This window comes from Chaetodon auriga, chromosome 7 (genome assembly GCF_051107435.1).
Source record: "Chaetodon auriga isolate fChaAug3 chromosome 7, fChaAug3.hap1, whole genome shotgun sequence".
In the NCBI taxonomy this organism is placed as follows: Eukaryota; Metazoa; Chordata; class Actinopteri; order Chaetodontiformes; family Chaetodontidae; genus Chaetodon; species Chaetodon auriga.
Window position 1 is genome coordinate 12,365,585 of NC_135080.1, and position 22,608 is coordinate 12,388,192.

The 22,608-nt window shown below is 41.9% G+C and overlaps 1 protein-coding gene across 4 annotated transcripts in view; it reads left to right on the forward strand.

Annotated features, from left to right (window-relative positions):
* Positions 1-22,608, forward strand: part of grik4 (glutamate receptor, ionotropic, kainate 4) — a 263,602-nt gene that overhangs the window by 138,465 nt on the left and 102,529 nt on the right. For all 4 annotated transcript variants that reach the window (XM_076735286.1, XM_076735284.1, XM_076735288.1 and 1 more), the window contains 2 exons: positions 17,510-17,674; positions 21,074-21,171. In XM_076735286.1, coding sequence (XP_076591401.1) covers positions 17,510-17,674; positions 21,074-21,171 — 263 coding nt within the window. The remainder of the gene's footprint in view (positions 1-17,509; positions 17,675-21,073; positions 21,172-22,608) is intronic.

Consider the following 22,608-nt stretch of genomic DNA (forward strand, 5'->3'; position numbering starts at 1 on the left):
AGTCCTTCTGCCATTACAATCGGTTGGCACAGCCATCGGCAGCTGCCACCCTTGCATTGAGCACCACCCCTGGCAACACAGATGCCTGATGTGCGTATGTCTGTGTGCACCAAGGTGCGACTGTCTGCTGACATGTATGTGTGCACCTACCTGCACACACGCCTTCCTCCAGCCTCTTATCTTGGTGTGCATCTGTGGCATTGCCTGCTGTTTTGTTTGAAATTCATTGCCATGTGTTAATGGTTAATTTACCAGGCCCTTCTCCAGGAGGCAAGGGATGGCTGCTTGCTTAATGGCTAACTAACCCTGGGAGGGACTTGTAGTTGGCTCGCTTCCAGCTCAAGGTAGGGTTTTTACCACGCGTGTCTGTTTGTGAGGGTATGCGCTGCAAAATCTCAGTTCTCAAAAAGAAGAGAAAAAGCTGTAAAATGGGGGATATGTTATTTAAAATAAGCTTAAGTTCAATGACCAGTCTCAAAGATCCAAAGTTAGTCGTGCAGCCTGACTAAAAATAAGTACTTTAAGAAATTCTGACTTCAACAAAGCAGTTTTGTACTTGTCGGCGTTGATCCAACAGCTTTATAATTTTGAAGCATTAAGTTAATCAGAACCAGTAATAAAATCTGAGTAAGAAGTTAAAATATCTTATTAAGATAATTAAGGACAAAAACTGTGAACATAATAGCTGCCTGGTAAGAAGATATGCAAAAACCAAGCATATATTGCCATGATTCAAGATATTTGATCTTATTTTTTGCAGTTTACATAGTAGGCAGCAGCAGAGACAAACTAGGGTTGCTGTAAGGCAACGTGATGTTTTTTGTTGGATTGTTTTTCTCTCACAAACCATCTTTAGCTACCATGTTATAGTATAAATGGTCCTTCAGTTAATCATGTGTCTGTGAATCCTTCCCGGTTACAACACTCAGGTGACTGTAAGGCTGAATAACGATGAAAGAAGACTCATTTAAAACGATGTTGTTGTTGATGCTGAAAGAAGATTCGAAGGTTAGAGGAGAGAAGAAATGGAGATATAGATAATGGAACTGATAAAAAGGAGTCAGGGTTTGTTTTATGTAAAGCTGCCTTAACATTAAAATATAGCAGGAGCAAAGAAAACATGGATGTGGGCATAGATGGTTTGATAGCAGCCAGGAAAAACAACCTGTCAAGCAGAACTAGAAAGTGAGGGTAAGTCATTGATTCTGTTTTGAGTTTCACTACTTTAATTCTTCATATTTTCAGATGACGCACAGAAGCACTTTTACAGCCTTGCTTTTTTCACATCTGATGGTTTGGACTCAAAGCAGTATTGTAGAGTTTAAGCTACAAAATATGCAGTCATTGATTGTTGTTGTTGGCGTTACAGTAAATCAAGTACATCAAGTTCAATATTTTGATGAAGAAAAACATGAATTCTCATATTTTGTCTCTGAATTTTCTTTTCTTTAAGGTCTTGCATTACAACCATATGGACACTGAAAATGAAACAGAGGAATAGGAGCAATGATTAAACATATGGCCTAACAGTGCAGAGGAAAGGATCATTCATGTAAATTTAGATTTTGCTAAATCTGCAGATTTTAAATGAGCCGTTGCATAGCACTTTTATTCATAACATAATCTAGTCATCATAAGTGCAAGAGTAGAAGCAGGGAGCTCAGACCAGCAAACAACTGAGGATCAGATGGATTAACAAAGTACAGGAAGTGGAGAAATGACAAATTTCCCAGCAGGACATCATGGACACTGTTGATAAGATAAGCACAGGCACAATTAAACACACACATGCATATGCCTGGGACTCTTGGGCAGTGTGGCAGTCTATTAACTGTGTACAGACAGGTAGGCTATTTTCACTGTGCAGCCAACTGTGTTATTAACTCGCCCTGCACTGAATCAATTGACAGGTCTCCAGGTGTCAGCGTGCGTGGCTTTTCTCTTTTGCCTCTCCAGTCTCCATCACCGGCTCCCTGGCTGTTCAGGGTCACTGGATGATTGTCCCGCTTGTATTTCTCCTATCTCCTTACCTCAGATTACAGAGTGCAGTCCTGTAGGGAAGCGCCCTGGATTACCGTCCACTCACGCTCACCTGTGTCCTGTCCCGTCCTGTCCCCGGATCCCTCACCTTATCAGCTACGCACACACTCCAGTAGGGCCTCCCATGTGGATACTCCATCCACTGGTTCTATTACAACCCCAATGACAAAAGCATATTGACCTTCTTGTTTCTGACTGCATGAACTGAAGCAGAGGTACACGTGGATAAATACACACACCCACTCGCAAACAGATGGTGTTTTCAGCATCAGGCTTAAGCACACAGTGTTTACCCCGGCAGATCCCACGGGGTCTACCAGTTACATTGTTAACCCACACCTATTCTGCTCAGTAGGGGAACCTCTATCCTCCATGCGTGCATGATAACATCCCACACCCATTCAGCATTCATGCCTTATTTATGGAGCTGCATGTCTGCGTGTGTGTGCGTGAACAATCCAGAGGTGCCGTGTTGGAATTAGGTGGTCTCCTGGGCCCCAACTGGCCATCTGGGTCCCATTCGCTGTTTAGGTGCAGGTATAATGAGGCAGAAGTGGCCCTGTCGTTGGAGCACCGGATAGTAGAAGCAGCAAGGGAGAGGCAGAAACATTGCCTATGGGGTACTGTGGTTGTAGAAGCAGAGGACATGAGCTCCCTGGTGGTAAAGCGGTGGCTGTGAGAGGATGATGACGACACACATGTCTGCAGGCACAGACTGACACACTGTACTTGTCACCGGGTCCATGTTTGTTCTCCCTGGAGCTTTATTAGGCAAGGCTGTGGGGACTTTGGATGCCCCCAGATTCATCCTGGCCCTGCTCAACACCCCAACGTTCACAAATGACTAGTCTTGCTCTTCCTCCCCCTGGACATCTCTCTATGCGTTTTCTCAATGCATCTCTGTCCCCCTCCTCGTTCTTATCGCTGTAGTCTTCTAAAAAGTGCTTTACATCTCATGTGAAGAGCCGAGCTTCCCTGGAGCCCAGTCTCATACCGTCAATGCAGAGATAAACGCAGCCTCACCAGTATCAGTCACAGACCACACTTAATCCGATCCAAATGAAACTTCTTCATGCTGAATATAGATTTATTGTCAAATCTTTGCTCCACTTTTTGTATTTCTCATTTGAGTCTTGTTTTCTTTTTATTGGATTTTAGTGAATTAAATCACTATGTTGATCTATTGTGAATATGTGCCTGTTAATTTCTCTCACTTCATGCAGGCCATGCAAAGTCCTAATGCGACCGTGGCCTCTTCCAAATCTTTCATGATCTCTCAAAACGTTGTGATTAATATCTGTCCTCATTTTCATCCTAGAACTTTCACTTAATCACTTAGTGCATATTGGTTGGATCACATTCGGAACAACGAAGGGCCATGAATCATACAATCCTTTTTTTTTTTTTTTTTTTCATCTCCTTGAATGTGTAAAAGGCAAAGGGAGAGCAGGAGGGAGGGAGAGGGGAGGAGAAATATGACTGTGAGCTTGTATCAGGGGATATACAGTACATATCAATGCTGATACCCCCGAAGGGCCGAAGGAGCTTTGGTTTTGTCTCTGCGGGTGATGGATACTCGCTGAGTCCACGACTTTAGCAGTGTCCCTGCCTGCCCTGTTGAAATGGTGATAAAAAGTCGATACTTCATGTGCAGTGGTCATCACTCAGAGTGTGTGCCCATGACTACATGCCAGTGTGTGAGAGAGGGAGAAAGAAATAAAGAAGAGAAGGAGGCAGACCAAGATGAGTGATTGAGAGCAAGGTTACTAATAACCTTTTCATGTGGTGGATTATACTGTAGTATTGCCCTGAAGGGACAGGATGAGTATTGGCCCCTTTGGGTGCTCCAAACCCATTTGAGTCTCTGAGTGTCTGTCCATTTCCCCAGACTGTCACATCAAAGGCTGATACAGGAAACAGCTACATGGTCATAACGGATAAAAAGAGAGTGATCCAATATATTCCTTCCCTTTGAAACTTTTGATTTGCCAGAGGTCGTGTGTGTCCATATGCTTCAAATCTGTCCACTCTATAGAGAAGCATCTTTAATTAATCTCACACAAGCCGTCATTATCATGTAATACACGGAGACAATCTACAGCTTTTTTTTTTTTTTTTTTTTTTAAACCATAGTATTGCGTTTACCTACTGTCTGATTGTTCCACTGGCATCCTTTGCTTGTGGTCTGCCACTGGGGACATTTCTGTCTGTCAAAACGTCCTCTGTTCTCTGTCAAACTAGCTGAGAATGTAGTGCAACAGCCCCATCGTAGGTCCTTTATATAGTAAGTATACAGTGCGACTGAGCAGAGACTATGGTAAATTGAGGAACAAGAGATTGTCCTTTGTAATCCCACTAATCAAGCCAGTTATTGACTGTGTTAAATGAGACTACGCTGTGCCCAAATTATACATTATTTCATTTTTTAATCAAAATTGTGCCAGCAGTGTCTGATATATATTGGAGTTCAAATTTACCTTTAATATTAGTTCACTGATTAGGCCAATCAGAAGTACAGAACGACACATTGAAGAGCAAAGATGCTCCATCCATCCATGATGTCTAAAATGTCATCAAGTACAAAACAGATGGACAGAGGATGGAAGAAGTGTAAACTGTAGCATAACATGTTACAGATGAGTGTCTTTAATCACTTTCCTTCACCGGTGAATAGTCTGCTACCAGATTGCTCAATTTGAACAGCTGCTTACCTTCATGAATAGAATAAACAGCTGTTGGCATCTTGGTAAGAAACAACATTTTAGCACCTGCTTCATGACCATGATCATGATCATGGCCATTTAACATCCTCAGGCTCACCAACACATGCGTTGACATCACTAAGGACTGGCCTCTGCGTTGACCTTTGCATGAGTGAGCTTTGTCTGATGTCTATCCTCAGAGTGGTTCTCCTGTCATCCACCATACGGCACTCCTTTCTTTCTGTCATCAACATCCCTTTGGTCTTCCTTTCCTCCCTCTCAACCTTTCTACTCATCAAACCGTCCACTGTTCTCCCTTGACCTTCCAGACAATTACATGCCAGTGGATCTATCTGTAGGCCAGGCCTGCTGAGGGAGATATGCTGACTGACAAGTAATGACACCTACTGAGAGCCGGAATTCCCCCAGGACTCGCTGTCTGCTTGCCAGCCCGCCTGCCCGCCCACCTGTCTCCCATCCCTTGGGTCCAGAAGTCGAACTACAACCGCCACATCATTGCTTTCACCATAATAATAATAATCACTGTCCTTCTCCTCCTCATCATCATCATTAGCTTGATTGTTGAGGTCTTCTTTGTGCCGCAGACATCACACTTGAACAGTGTGTCAGCTGTCTCACTGTCTGTCCCCATGTTTTCCCAGGGTTTCCTCTATGTTTCCATCTCTTCCTGTCTCCTCTTTCTTTTTCTCTTTCTTTCAGTCTGTAACTATCCCTTTAAATCTCTTTCCTCCACCCGCGCCTGTCACTCTGACTGTCTCCGGCTCAGTGCAAACTATCATTCATTTTCACTCATTTAGACTGAAAGAGTGAAAATGAACTTTTGGCATTCATTTCTAGCTCTCCTCCTCCCGTCCCTTTTATTTTAGTCGGAAGGGCCTATTACTTTGACTTTAATTCCTCCTGTGACACCAAGACTGAGGAGGTGGTGGTAGTGGTTATAAAGGAATAGAAGGTAAATGCCTGTGCGGATGTCTGAGCATGTGTGTGTGAGAGACAGGGGAAGGAGGCTGTGTCATAATTCATTGAAGTTGTCCTGAGAATTGATGGGAACTTGAACCACAGGCTGTGCACCAGGTGCTGCCATTTTCTCTCAAGTGATGGAGTAAAGTTTTTCTCTGCCCCCATCAGGGAACCACATAGACACACAGCGATTCACTTGTATAATATGAGCTCGAACGGGGAAGGGACTGAGTAAATGTCAAAGAGTGGGGCTCTTGCACTGGAATTGAAGAAGAGCAAACTTTGCTTCTTTATTCACACTGCTTATCAAAAGTAACTTTTTATTATTATTGTGGCTGTGACCTGCTATCCATTATACAACAGCCACCGCATCAACATTTTTATTAGTTCCATAAAAATTTTTAATAGCATATAATGAAAGAAAACAAAAAAATGTATTCATTTCTGTGTATCGTCACAGTCATTACTTTACAATTTACATATCCAAGAATCCATAAGTGATGGAGCTGAGATCCGTCTGAGCTGTCGCTCTGTGTTTCCGACTCTTCTCACAGCCCTCCAGAGACTTCACAGCCTGTAAAGAATGATCTCCTCCGCCATGTCCAGCTTTGACAGAAGCAGGCAACACACACCACGCAATGCATATTTCTATTTCTGTCGTCATGTTTGACCCAGGGGGATTCATCCTCCCATGAAGGAATGAATATCCTTTTTCCTTTTTTCTCATCGCTTTCTTCCTCTGCTACCACTTCCATTTTCCCTAAATCCTGATTCCTGAATAAAATAGGAGTGTCACGCTCATGGCAGTGACAGAGCTGTCAACCAGCTCTGTCCAGGGGAGTCAGGTGTTATGAGCAGGCTGGAGGCAGCAAAGGCTAACTGACTGCTGTATGCTTTTTTTTTTTTTTTTTTTTTGTGTGTGTGTGTGTCAGTGTTTCAGGACTGACCCAATCAAGATGGCGAGCTCATAAATTTACTACCACAGTGTGACTTTCTGTAGGCCCTTGGCCATCAGGCAGCTGTTACTGTTAATGTTCACAATCCACTCACGTCATCCCAAGTGAGTAATTGGCCATCATCTTGTCAATTAAATCCCTGCTGCGAATGTCACACCTACAGTTATCAGGACAGACACTAAATGTCATGAGCCTGCACAGCCTGCTCGTTCATTTCAATGAGACCACTGCGTTGCCATAGTGGGGTCTGCAGACACAGAGGACTTTGGCAAAAATAGGCAGTGTCATCCAGAAAATGAAGACCTGGCCTTTGTCATAACACAGTGCTGTGTCATACAGCAAGGTGCTGCGTTCAAATCAGATATGTGCAAGCACACATTCCTGCTCGCTTTCTTTGTGAAAGGAACAGTGTATTTCTTTTAAGTGACATTGTTACAACAGGGGATATTTTCAGCTGCAGTGTCTTGGCATCTGTTAAAGTGTAAAACTGATAGATTTCTTTCAAATCAAATTTCAAATCAGCCTCATATTTCATTGTATCACCGGTACTTACATCACCGCGCCCCCACCAGCTCAGCCCCTTGTATACTGTATTTTTAATGCAGTGCTGTGTTCAGTCTGAGTGCCTGGTAAACCACGAACGTGAATTATGTGAAGTGCGCTGTCTTGAGGCATTCTGTAAACATGTAAAATGCTGTGTGGAGCCCAGCAGAAAGTCAAAGTCTGTGTAATTAAATGAAGCTTGAATGTAATTTGTGCTGAATGACCGGAAAGATGTAGAGTGCTGGCCCTCATTTTCAATTAACACAATAGGATGTGCTAAAGTTACAAATTTCCTCTCCTCTGCTACCCTTAAAATGCCAATGCCAACAGTGTGACTGTGAGGCAGCCGCCATCCCTCAGTGCAAAGCAAGCTTCGTCTCGTGAACTTGAGATTCTTGCTGAATAGACACCCAGTGTCCCTGTGCTGCTGGAGACAAGCCCACGCCAGTGTGGCCTGCGTATAATGAATCATACTCCCTGCTGTCTTTCCATGACAACCATTGCTCACTCTCTATCACCACCTTGTCAGAAATAACCCAGTCTTTCTAAAGCTGAAATGTTTGCCAGCAGCTATTGAGAATGGATGGCCATTAGTCGCCATGAAGACATCAAGACTTGGAGTGTTGGCTCAGCTGATTCAAGAGAAATAGAAGTAGGCGGCCTACTTCGCACTGATGCATTGCTTTCAGACTTTTCCAACCCAGTGGGAATGGAGCTGAACAGATAGCAGAATCAGTCTGTCAGTGGATCAAATAAAAGACGAGTGTGTGCTGTCTACATACGAGGAGATGAACTCATGGTCCAACATATTAATGACAAGCCAGCCATTCACACTCCCGGTTTTTGTTGCTGTCCACCATCATTTTTCTCATTTGGCATCCGCCACTCCCATACCCAGCTAACCATGCCCGTTTTCATCAATCTGAGTGCTCCTGTGACAGGTTCTCCACTGACTCTATTTTATGCTTTGTGGTTGTTCTGTAATCATGCTGACATTGGCAGGGTCCCGTAGGTGGACTGTATTCTATAAACAATTCCTGTGCTTTCAGTTTATCTGATGTCACTGTGCAGCCACTGGCAGCACTCTGTTGGTGCTAATGTATTAACAATAGCAGGCAGGAAATGTTGTGGTGCATCCATTTGGATCTGTAGTGCTTCGTGTCAACATCTGCAGCATTTCAACCATCTGCAGTCCCTATGTTTTTGCCAAATATTTTGATTTTTTTCCTCTTCGCCTGTTAGTATACAAGCTACAGTCTGTCTCACATGGCATCTATTTGCTTGTCAAATGAAGTATCGCTGCTTTTCAGATCACATATTTTGCAGCTGTTTTCCTTGCAAACAAGAAAAATGTATTTTTTTGTACATTGTTTTGGCTCATTATGTTGTGTGTGATCTTGGGTTTGATTGGACTTTTGGTTGAGTATTGTGTCAGTAATAGAGGCTGTTGAAAGTTACAGCTGCCATTCATGTTTCTGCATAAACCTCAGCAGATTTTACTGCTCCTGAAGTCTCTTTGGTACTGCATCAGCTTGCTGTATATTTGCATTTGATAGCTGTGGTTTTAAAGCCACGTGGCTCTGCCTTGGTGCCAGGTAATAAGATGAATTGGAGGAGAAATTAAATAGAGAGTGGCATTATATAAACAATTATTCCCATGACACAAGTGTATACAATGCACATGCAGACTCAAACAGTGACACACATGCACCTGCCTTCCCAAGAGTCCTGTCGCACAGACATGCTGGATAAGATCCTCTGCTTATTATTCCCCTGAGTGAAACAAGCCTCCAGCCATAACTCAAATTGTTAATGTATACCCTGCACTTGATACACAAACACACTGTGTGTACAAGACGACATGTAAAGTGCGCACAAGAGAATACATGATACAGTAACACTTGCAAATTACACATGCAGCCAGTTATTATTATCTGAGACTGCTGTCATCACCCTGTCTCATCATCCACAGCCTCAACACAGTGTATTCCTTAAGAAACTGTAAATAGAGCAGACAGGCCATGGTTCTGTTGAGGTTATGTAATGTTCAGTGATGGAGTATTTGCTTCATTTTGCAGTTCATGTCACAGCCACATTGATCAGCTTCATAGGATGACATTAGTGCATCGGTATTTGAAAAATCCATATACTGTGGTGTTTACCAACCTTCATTACCGTGTTGCTGATATTGCTGTAATGGTGCGAGTATGTGATAATTACTTGACCTGGCTACTGTGAGAGCAACATCAGAAGCTTTATTCTCTTGTCTCAGCCAATATGGTGAACACTGGTCTGCGGAGAAATGCTGTCATAAACCATAAAGAAGAGCTGTAAGATTACAGCTTTGTAATTATCATCTCTTTATCTCAATGTTGCCATTCAGCCTTTGTCATCAGCCCTTGCAGGTTCTTTGTACGAGGAAGTTGCAAGACAAAGGCAGTGTTCCCTCTTGCGCTTCTTTGTTAATGGCGTTTACATTTACAGGCCCAAAGGGACCCTATTAAACGTTCCCTTTTAATCACAAAATTGGTGATTTAAACACCAATTATCATACTTATTGGCTGTGTCCCATTGATAGCTACATTTATGCTTCTAATTCTTTCCCAATTGACTACCAGTGACAACAGAAGATGTAAAAAACTGCAGGGTAAATATGCTTTAATTGAAATGACTGTCAGAAGTCTTACAGGCCAGTGGAGTCAGCGTTAGCGTTCAGCCTCAGACTAATGAGACTCAACACATCAGTCCACTCACACACATTATGACAGGTGTGTGGGGGCTATAATTATATTATGTGACACCAGGAAATCAGTTTCTTGTCGCCAGGTCTTCCGTGAGCGAGATTCTCTAATTATGTAAGATAGCACCTCTACTTCCGTCTGTGGTGCACACCACAGGGCTCGCGGATGAGATTGATTAAAGTGTGGAACTAGCAATTCCATTTGCCGTGCAGTCAGACAAGCAGATTGGCTGTGGTAGAGTTCACAGTCATGCTGCTCCAAGTGAATAAAACAGCTATTAGACAAGCATGACACACGGCATTTTCATCTGCTGACATGCACTAGTGCATGGATGTTAAGGCACATACAGGTACATGTGCACACATCCACACACTCACAGATACACAGGGAATATCCGACAGTGAAAAGTTTGTGATAGCTGTCTACTGTCTCTGCTAATTAGTGTCAAAGCAACCATCAAATAGATGAGCGATGGTGTTTATAGAACATTGAAAATACCAAATTAGTTGAGTTTTTGATTTACAGTTGTTGTTCATATGAATGAAAAAAAAGAAAATTGCACTAAGAGTCAAGCCCCTCTAATGACGTCTTTGAAATGAATTGGAGAAACTTAAGTACGTTATATAAGTTAGATTAAGTCAACATCGGTCTCACACGAGACACCTGACTTCCTCCTTTGCTCCTGTCATAATTACTACAGTCACTAGAGTTTGCCATAAATAATGACATGCTCGCACTGTTGACCTATGTGTTTTAACAGCGTACAGCGTGTGAACGTATGCGCGTGTCTCACCCTCTGTGGTGAAAGTTGAGACTGACCTTTCGGTTAAACACAAAATAGACAATATGAAGTACGATGAACTGACGTAACCTTGAAATGATTTGCATGTCACCACAGAAAGAAAAAAACCCAACAGCTATTATTTTAATCATCCTTCTCTGTCCTTTGGTCTGCTGCAGTGAAAAGAGGGCAAGGTACAAACCCATTAAACTGAACGGTATTAGAAAGGAGGTGCTGAGGGCGGACAACCCTTTGCATTTTCCAGTTGAGGAGGTCCCCGACCTTCACATTTACTGTTCCCTGGGTCTCATATAAACTAAGGTCTTTTAATTAGAGCCTTCGGTTGAGTGTTATGGTTCCAGTTGAAATCAGACATGGGTTTTCCAAGTAGAAAGATTTAGTTGTGAATTTTGCAACTATCGATACATGAACCAGTGAATAAAATCTGGTTTGTTAAGTGAAAACAGAAAGGATGGACGTGACAACAGTAAGGGGACAGCTAAAATTGAGTTTGATCAGCCAATGAACTGCTTTGTTATTTTGCATTTTTAACCTCCTAGGACCTGGCATCCACACACGAGGACATTATACTGCTAATAACACACACACACACACATATATATATATATATACATACATACATATATACATATATACATATATATATATAATCTTTGTTTTTACACTCATCAGGTCCCACTCAGCCCGAAGAGAAATTAAAAATGCATGCCATGCAAGAGTTTGGGTCTTAGGAAGTCAAAGGGCATTCAAGTGCATGGCCCTGTCCATAGTGGCTTCTTGGTTGAAGCTGTCATTAAGCCCTATGCAAACCTGCATTAGCACACAGCTCTGTTTCTGTGTGTTGGCATGATTTCAGGAAAAACAAATCTGATCCCTCCTGAACACAACAGGGTGGACTAATCAGCCAGCTACAACAAAACAAGCAGGCCTCTAATGAAGTTGCTACTAATGAAGTAGACGGTGATGCCAAAATATGGGGAAAGGAACCTTTGTAATGAATTATCTAAAGGGCCGATATGCAGCTTGCTAAAAAGGAGCACTTGAGGTGATCAATTTGTGTCTTCACGTCACTATTTCAAAATTCAGATTCATTAGTCTGCCACTTGTCCAGTGTTCACTGCATTCCAGTCAGATTCCAGACCTTAAACAGCTCCACATAAATTATACAGAGCCATTCAAAACAACGTCCGTAAACACTGTAATTAGTCAAGTCTTTCATGGGACTCTGAAAAGATGCTTTTAAACAGACTGTCTACCCTCCTCATCACATGCTCCTTCACTTTTGTGCATCACACATGGTGGATTTATTTTTAAGGGATGATCAACATAGAAGATACCACCGCCGTGTGAGAATTTCTCTTGATTACAGTATTAAGAATAAAACCAATGGCAGTCTTCCACTGGCTTTTTTGTTTGCAAGACATGTGAGAGCAGTATCAGAGCAAAAAGACAAGACAAGTGAAAGTCTTGATTTTTCCACCATATAAGACAGAAGAACAAAGAGGCTAATGTCTTGAATAAAACAGAAGCTCAGTCTTAGGCATGGCAAAAATCCTCAGTGTATACTTTAAGTAGATAGATGGATGAGTTGTTTCACCAGGAACAAGTCTGAATAGAAACAGGTCAAACGTGCAGATGTCTGTCCTTGTAAAAACTTAAAAATAGCAGAAATTTAGCCACCTCACATTCTTGACGTGCTGCTTCTCATTTACCTGAGACACGAGGAGCAGTCACTCAAGGTAATAAGTACTGAGAGAACATGTATGTGCAATGGGACCCCGGCAAAGTGTATGACTTTGAATAGAAACCATTGAATTCAAATGGTACTACGCTGAATCACTTTATAGTATCCATAACTGTATTCTTTAAAAGCATTTATTTGATCAAAGGCCAAGTCCCTCTGAACTCTCCCCTACCCGCCTATCAGGTAATGGCTTTTCCCTGAAGCAAAGCCCACGAGTTGGAGAACACATTACCATTAATTACCTCATACAGTTGGTCAAGAGCTAGTTCATCTGATCTGCATTTAGCACTTGGTTTGATAGAAAGAGAGATGCAGCCATTGAGTTAATAGAGAAGCCAGCAGATCCTTCAAAAGGATAATGAGTTTTTTACCCTTGGCTGCCACTTTCCAGAGACACTTCAAGCTGCTGTATGCTTATATCACAAAAATCATTGCTCCTTAGGCAGTGCAAGCCTGTCTTTGGACCTTCCTTTTATGTACTACAATAGGGCCAAATGCCTTGATTCTGACTTAGATTGATTAGGAGTTCTTCAGTTCTCTCTGAAAACACACTTCACAGACCCACCAATCTCCTGTGATTTGTCTATTCAGGAGGAATACACAGAAGGATGGATGGAGCACTGCACAAAGCAAGGTTTTAAACTTATAGAGATGCTGCTTTGTTTTAAATACCTTTTTAAAGGATGGATATATTTCAGACAGTAAATACAGTGACAGTATGCAGATCTGCAAGAGGAGGTGTGCAATTGTGTTTCTAACAAAGGTGACAATATTGCATCGCTCCATGCAATAAGAGCTCTGAGAGCTCTAAGAGAGACAGGACTGCTGTTGTTAATGACATGTTATGCAGAGTTTCTATAGTTTGTGCATAATGTTTTGGTGCTGTTTGTCTTAACGGTGTTACAATTATAATCCACCTGAGGTTGACATTTTACAAAGGGATCACATCTGTGAGAGATGCTGAAAGAGATGATGTTTCTGTGCTAGGCGCCTCTGTCTTTAAGGAATTTTCATTTCATACCCACTTTTCACTGGGCCTCTCTTCCACAGCACACAGCATGCAACGCCTCAGTTCACCTCCAGGCTACTCATTGATTGGTTACGAGGGCTCATGGGCCAACTCTTGTTTTCCCTGCGTGAAAACAGCCTTGCTTGTTTGCCAGCTGTCATTTATTGACCACTCCCAAATGTCAACCCCTGTGAGACCAAGACATGTGGGTTTCATTCGGTGGGCATACACCTACAGTACGTCTGTGGATAGATTTACACTGTGCACGAAAGGCATTGGACTTAAGGTCCACTACATTTTATTGATGGGGAAGGGAGTATTGAGTCTTATATCCTTCATGATGTCATGGCGGTGTTGTGGGGATTCTTTTGAGTTCCAGTGGGTCTTGTCCAATGGGTAAATCAGGACTTGGAATCAAGCTGAGCACTTTGATGAGTTTTCTTATCGAGCCTCAAAGTTTTGCCTTCCACACGAGTGGACATCGAACTGAATTCATTTTAATCACTTTCAAAAAAGTTTGCATTGTTCAACAACAATAACAGATTTTTTTTTCCACTTGAAGCTGTGGAAACAAGCCGCCAACACAACATTGATATTACACCTTTTAATAAGTTGATATGGGAAACCTGTTGGCAAACAGTGGCTTGCTTCAACGTCCAAGAGATGCATGGCAACATTAATAACATTTATTCGGAATGGCTGCCCACTTGAAAGGTCTGATATTCACTCATTTAGCTCTTGTTTGCTTTCCACTAACTCCTGAGGGAAATATGTGGCTCTTTAGCTGCTTCGTGCTCCCCTATGTCCACCAGCTATCCCATAACCTTGTGTGTGTGTGCTGTGCGGTGTTGGACAGGTAGCATATCATGATGTTTTCAGGATGTTTTGTTAGAATAAAGCTGCCTCCTGCATCTGACAACAATGCTGATAAGAGTGGTGAGAGTGAACCAAAATAGTAAAGCTGTGGGCCACAAAACCACAATGAGCTGAAGGGCACTGAAGAGCTCCAGAGAGTTGCGGGAGGTGAGAGCGTCTGCTCTATGGGTTTGTCACTACTGGCAACCCCTTTTTTAGACAGTACATGTAGTCATTTGATCCATTATTAATGTGAAGATATTGATTATAGTAACTTTAAAGTCCAAGGATGTAACACTACTCTGTTTGGATGTAAGACATGGCAATGAAATAACACATCAGAGAGGCTTAATATTTTCAGTCATGATCTTGACAAGAAATCATGGTGAAACCATTCATTTTAAATGTTGCTGAACATAAATCTCCATCTTTCTTTAGGATTTGAAGTGTGGATCCTCAGACAGAGAGGAGTCCAGGGGGTGAATAATGAATATTGCTGAAGCTGGGTTTTATACTTGAGTTTTAAAAAAATCTTGGGCTTGTAAAGCCTTTAAATTTCCTAACATAAGGCTGCGCCTGCTTTGAGGGAATCTCTGTGGGAACCATGCTTAATGATGATTGTGCAGAATGCTCAAGCCAATTATGGTATAAGTTTGGTAGATAGGATAGATAAGGCATTTTCCTCGCAATGAAGCCATGAGAAACAGTCTTCTGTAATCTAAAAATGTCAGACTTTGTGGATTGCTTCCCTTAAACATACCTGCTTTTCCTCAAAAGATTGTTTTACACTCTGAACAAATCGCACTATTTGTACAACACGTTAACTACAAGTCAAGTTCATTGCTCAGTGTAGAGACATCTCCCTTGCTTCCCTACACATAAAATTTTAATTGAATGTGTGCCTTTGATTTTATTAAACTATCCAAATAATACTCCAGAGATCATATTAAGCTGTTGTTAGGGGCCGTTAAGTGCATAAAGAAATTAATATATCCTTTGTCCACAGCTTTTCAAGCTGTGACCTGTGACACAGGTGACCTTTCCTCACTACTCTCTGCTTCTTGGCCAAGCATTTTAATTTGCTTGTAGGTATTGGCTTGCTGTGAGTTTGCCCCGTGATGATATCAGATGAGTGGATATGTCTTTTAAGATAGAGTTGTTTGTTCAGCTGTGTGATCAGCAGGGAAAAGGTCACTTCAAATGCGATCAAGTCCTGCATGCTGCACTGCCTGCCTAAATCTGACATGATTAGGCTTGAAGTCACAACGCTCCACCAGCAGGTTTTCTCTTTAATGGATAGTCTGCAGTACATTTACCTTTCAGCTAAGCTGCGTTTAATTGTGTGTCACACTTTTCCGGGTAAGTTACTTTTATCTCCTTCCTGTGCCTTCACTATAAATGAAATCTATTTAACTGGAGAACTTTTGTGCTAACACAGTGTAATTGCATTAATTACAAAGACCGCTTTCAGACATCTGCTGCTCATTTCATTGTTTTCCTTTCTACCCTGAGAGTAGACCTGTAGAGGTATGTTCCAGGTTGTCCAATTGTTGGCTGTTCATGCAGGCCGCTGATGTAGTTGGGCTGAAACGTGATTAAGTGGTTGATGTGAAATGTTAAGATGACTATATATATTCAGTAATGGACAGGCTCTTCAGTCACCTTGAAAATAGTATTGACGTCTTGTGGCCAAGATGATTGTTGATGCCACATAGAGTTGTTGGGTTCAAGCATTAGCCTTCTTGGAGGGCATTCATTCGTGGTAAGACTGATCATCTAAAGTATAAGACAGGCAATTTTTCAGTACCTATAAAGAACATACGTCATTTAATGTCTTTCCTGGTTGATAGTGCAGTGAACAGATGATGTTTACTGTGCCTTCTTCAGTCCCACGATGACAATTTGTGTGCTAGTAAAGGTCACCGAATGAATAAACTTATATCCTTCAAAATAGAAAGCTCGTTGCTAAACCTTTCACAATGGTAACCACGTGACGACAAAGGTCCAGTACACGGGTTGTGAGTAGTCTCCAAGGGTTATACATTGTTTTGTCTTGGCAGTTTTGGCAATGGACATACTCAGTCATTTAGATATGAGGATGTGTTGTAATGGAGCCCAGTTACATTGTGAAATCTAAAAGACATCATGCAGTTGAATCTACTGTCTGAATGTCTTTCATTTTTGCTTCAGTATATTCAGGGAATGCATACAAATATGCTACTGTTATGATGTTGTATGGAATCATTAAAGTCCTTTTTAATAACCAGTCTCTATAGTCTTATTGTGGTGCAACAACATTTTTTTCTGCATAAAAAATGAGAAGAGTGCATTATCTGCATCCAGTCCCTTTATAATTGCCTTTGCTAAGCCATGTATAAAACAGGCTTCAGTTTTTCTTATCACTATACCTCAATGCAACAAATGCATTATTGCATACAGAATGTGTATAAATCTTTCCGGAGGACAACAGGTTGTCTCATCATTCTTTAATGCTCCTGTGGCAAACTGATTTAATTTTTTAGTAGACTTGCACAGTGTGGCATCTCTGAAAAGAGTTTTAAGTCTCTACACACCTCTATGAAAGCCACACAAATGACAGATGTTTTGATGTATTTTTGCGGCAGGAAACAGTATGTAATCAGTTTATATTTGTGCAGTGTTCTTGAAAACACTGTGGAACAGACCAGGTGCAAGATTTTAAAGCTTTTAAGCTTTCAAGCTTTTCAGATATTTACATTAAATAGCACTCACCCTCTCAGAGCAAAAGTAGATTCCACATGCTAAAAGCTGCTCCCAAAGTGTATGGATTTATTAAGAACAATACTGTAGCACTGTAGGCACTCTAGATTAATGGAGAACAGCGTGCACAAAATGTCAGCTAAGTATTGGTGCTAATAAATCCGTGTACCTTGGGAGCAGCTTTCAGTGGATTGGACTTTTATTGTAGATCTGAAAGGAAAAAAAGGTTTTAAACACATGACCTGTCTTCACAGGTTCTCAGTTTGAATCATCATCGGCCATATGGGCAGCCCTGGCTCTCATTAATTTTGAAAAACAGCACTTACCAGTGGGGATAATTATTTCTTGTTGTTTTTTTCTCTCAATCCATTGCTCTTTTCCCTTCCCTACTTCTCAGCTGCCATCCTTGATGACCCTATGGAGTGCAGCAGAGGGGAGCGTTTGGCCATTACGCTGGCGAAAGACAGCATCAACAGGAACAGTAACCGCTCAACCACTGGCAAGCTGGAGGTGGACATCTTTGAACTGCTGAGAGACAGTGAATATGAGATGGGGGAAACAAGTAAGTAACATGGGGGAGAAATGCCAATTAATTGGTGAGGAAAAGAAAGCGTGGGTGTGAATCTGATGGTCAATATATGTGTACACGTTGAGAAAAATATGGAGAAAGCAATAAGTTTTAGGTGCTGCTGGGTCCAGTCAGCAACCACACCAGCAAAAAAAAAAAAAAAAAGGTTTCTCATTTTGAAATAAGCAAGCCTGTCATTTCAATTCAGACCTTCTGTCTTCTTCTCTCTCTCTTTCTCACTCTTCACTCTACAGAAGCTAGCAAATTATTGAAAATAGATGACAGACTGCTGTGGTGTAGGAGCACAAACTGATCTATCATGTTTCAGTAGGTGCAGGAGTCAAACGTTGTGTTCATATCTGTTTTTCTTCTCTTATTTATGAACAGCCTTCACTCTGCTGTGGCAGGGCAAAACATTTTCTGCAAAAAGGAACGAGCAGTGTCATGTAAAAATAGCTTAATCCATGTCAAAGCAGTGTTGACCTTCAGCACAAAGGCTGATGGATCTTTTTAAACGGGTCATTATGAGATTCACGGTAATTTGTCACACATATGTGACAAATGCAGCACTGATGGTGGCTCCATTAACACAGGCTGGAGTATTTGGAATCAATTGTATCAATGCTTCTTTGCGTGGACTGTGTGGTGACTTGTTGCCGCACGCCTCAGTGTTTATTGGTTATGTTTTTTTAATTTTTAATGAAAACCATCCAAAATCAATACAGCGCAGTAGGTTTCTGCAGAAAACAACCAATATACAACTATGACAAGAAGTGTGGGGATTGATTTTCAATATGACACATTCCCACTTTCACTGTCCCAAGAGCTTCAGTGGTGCCACTTAATCCATGGAAACACTGCTTCACTTACCACAACAGCAAGAAACTGCATCACTTTCTCTGCCTGGTTTACTACAAACACCTCTTAAATGTGGTTCCTGTATGTGTGTGCGAGGTGTGCGCATGCTGGATTGTGTGTATGTTGTGCAAATGTTTTTTTGTGTCGTAGTGTGGGTGTGTGGGTGTGGGTGTGTGTGTGTGTGTAATTAGAGGCAAGAATTGGATTAGGGACGGATCAGTGACCGCAGTTAGATGGAAATATCACAGAGGGAGCACTACCTGCCCAGAATAGTCCCACCCCCACCTTTCAAGCAGTATACAGCACCTAAATGGATGCCTCCTTGGACTGGTTGCTGCTTTTAAAGGCAGAAAACACCACATGACAGGAATCCAGTTCACAAACAGCCATGCTTTCACAGTTATGTATTGTGTATTATCCCACATAACACATATAAATGGTTTGCTTTAGCGCTGCCATATGTGCACCTGAGGAAACAGAGAATGATACAATCCAAAAAAATGTATTTCTTCAAAGTTGTGGTGAAATTAAGTGTGCCTTTCCCTTTTCGATCCTATCCCTGTTTCTATTGTGCACCTACTTAACAATATATTCTGAAAAATCTATGCTTTCGGTTCTCATATCAAAATCCAATCATGGTTTTATCCCATAAAATAAAATATGATGTGTGAACCAACCAATTTCAGCCAATAATATGATGACATCCACCCACAAATCAATGTTAAACTTCTAGCGGCACAGAGCAGAGATTCATTAGTTAGCTAGCTCGCAACAGCATGCTACATTGATGTGTCTTCCTCACCACCTCAAACCTTGTTCCCTTTCCCCAAAATACTGTGGCTACGGGCAAGCTGATGAGCATTTGTTCACTTTTTGTGTGTGTTTTCGGGTGGACGCATGTTGTGTGGCAGTCTGTCTTGTTCGTCTTTTTTCCTGTATGTCTGTCGGTCCGTCCTCCCTCTCGTAACCAGCAACTTGGTCAAGCTTTTTTCAAGTCAAACTCATTAGAGCCCTTTAATCATTCCTAGGTTCCAGTAGCTTGTATTGAGCAGTGAAAATCAATGTTAAGCAGAGAAAATGGACGTCAGCCGACCTATTGACCTTCTCACCATACTGTGACCGCACTGAGCGGTACAATACAATTCTGAAAATCGGCAGCGCTAATGGGAACCTTGACACCAACGTCGATGTCCAGGGGGTCATGAATAGCCTGCGCTGAGGAGGTAGAGTTTTGACACAGACTTTTCATGCACATTATCTGTCTCTCACACATACATGCACAATGCCAGCTGTGCAGAGAGAGGGCAAATCAAGGTGTCATGGGGGGCAGGAGCATGTTCGCTGGCAGTCAAATCATTCAGCTTTATAATTTGGTGAAGCCAAGCAGACAGGTGCAAACGTGTGTGTGTGTGTGTGTGTGTGTGTGTGTGTGTGTGTGTGTGTGTGTGTGTGTGTGTGTGTGTGTGTGTGTGTGTGTGTGTGTACTGTAAATGCATGCATACATGTGTATGGGGTGTTTGTGTAAGGTGTCAGTGTGCTCATGTCTTACAGGACCCATGGGTGACTAAGGGATTACTTAGTAATCATTCGATTCACTGCCTCTGGATTCACTGAACAGGCCCAAAAATGGTTTCCCCCCTTTGCCTGTTTCACACACATTAATGCTCTGCATTTGCCCCAATAACTGACACTAAATTACCATCAGACACACTTACTTTGTGCACACATGAATAGTACATAGTGTCTGTACTTGTGTCTGCCTCACATCATTGACTGTTGCAGTTTAATTAGAAACCAGGGATTATAAACTCACAAGAAATGGCATTCTGTTTTCCAGTATGGGAGATTAAAGCATATGGTCCGCGTACATCAGAGAGGAGTAAAATTCACATTCGAGAAAATGTTTCTGTCTAAAGATGTGTTTTCATCCCCAAAGGTAAAGCCTTTAAATCAGTCCTTTTAAATGTAGAATGTGGAAAAACAAGATGAGATGTGTGTGTCACTTTTGGGGATATTGTGGCATTCATGTGCAAATGTTCAAATACCAGATTTTGTGTTTTAAGCCTCCAGATATCTCTGCCTGTCACTATTTCTGTCTCCCTGCCTTTCTCGCTGTCTGTCACTCTGTTTATCTGTCTGCGTCTTCTCCCATTTCGATATCTTTCTGTCTCCATATGTGGAAGTCTGTTATATTAATATCAGTTTCTCCCCCAAGCTACTAACCTCTCATGGGCAGGGTCTATAGGCGTTTTCTATATGTGCATCACGTATATTAAACATGGTCAAATGCACTTGGCCTTACACACGTTTCATGAACACATGTAGCTTCAGGTTCCCTTGAGACAGTGGAAACGCTGGCTCAGACCACTCTCTGTTTAGAGGTTTAGATAGTCAGCATGTGCATCCATTAGCATCTGGCTGAAGAAGGCCTTTTTTAAATGACTGTACTTTCCTGGATATCACTGACTGACTTGCTCTCTCCCTCGCTGTCTCTTTCCATTCTCCCCCCTGCGCCCCACCTCTATTCTCTCCCAGTGTGCCAGATCATGTCTAAAGGGGTGGTGGCAGTCCTCGGTCCCTCTGCCAGCCCGGCCTCCAACTCCATCATCAGCAATATCTGCGGAGAGAAGGAGGTGAGTTTATGCACCCAACTGGCCCCAAGCCGCTGGCTCATGTTAGGCAGCATGCTCACAGTACGGCCAGAAATACAGAGTTTGGAACAATGATGCTCATTAGCCACTGTGCCATTTTTGCAGGAGATTGAGGGGGAATGAAATCCTTGTTAGTGAAAATGATGAAATACCTCAACAGTGTCATAACTCTCCATTCCAGTCCCACTCAAATCAAAGCACCGCTGGGCATTTTATTTCCTCTATTCCCCTCATTAGCTTGGAGCAGTTTGGCCCGCTGAGGTTTGGTAGTCACTGTATGAGATTTTTATAGAAACACAAACAAACAAAAAGTGTGTGTGGTTTTTTTTTTTTTGTTTTTTTTTTGAACAGATTACGTGGGTTGTCATCAACCAACCCCTGCTGTCTTACATCTGGTGTTTGAAATTAGGATATTTACCCAGTAGATGATCTAGCAGATGAGGTTTCATTGATATTTTTTTTGACAAAACCAGTCAACAGACAGATTCTGTTATCTGAACAGTGGAAAAAAAAAAGCATGTTTTCCACAATTTGAACATGACTGAGTGGATTTGGCTTCAGACCCTGACTGCATGCAAACAGATCCCAGCTGGATGCTAATTGGCTTGTCTGAACTCTGACATGGTGGGTTTTGCTGCCTGATGTCAAGAGACAGAGGTGCCTTTGAATTATACAAAACCTCAATCAAAATCAATTATAAATAACAAAGAATGAGATGTCTATGTTCAGAGCTGTGTGTGTGATAGATTTACTGCCATGCCTTGGCAGTGTGGTTTTCAACATTTAATGCACTTTGTTTAACACCATCTGTAGAAAACTAGATTACAAAAGTGAACGCACCAATATTGATAGCATCTATTTTATCTGTCTATTTTAAATACATGTCAGCTTTCTTTCAGTTCATCAATCAGTTTTCACTGGTGTGCTCTGGCGTAGTCCCCACCATAATTGGATTTGGTCCACGGAGAAGCCGCCTTCGTAACTGCATGAATTTGATCAGCATGACTATTAAAAGACAGCCCATTACCATCCCAGTCTCTATAATGTCCTCTGGTACAGTACAGCCCGTCCTCCTAATGAGACATCAGTCTGTTACAGTGGTACACAGACCAGTACTCCCTGCTGTTAAAATCTCTGGTGGCATTGACTTGCGGGGCTGACTGCTTTGAACCACTGACTATGATAATACCACTGTATGAATGTTAAAGCTGCCATAAAGTGAGAAAAGACATTTTGTAGTTGTTAAGTGATACATACAGTATAGTTGTAAATTTCTCAAAGGAGTTGCTACTGATCCTAAAGATTCACAGTTTTGCCACACTGGCTCAACTTTCATCTTTATTTATCCCTTCTTATGGCACATGTGGATGAGCAAGGCAATAATTTTGATGACAGGAGGACTTTGAAGCTCAGCCAGTC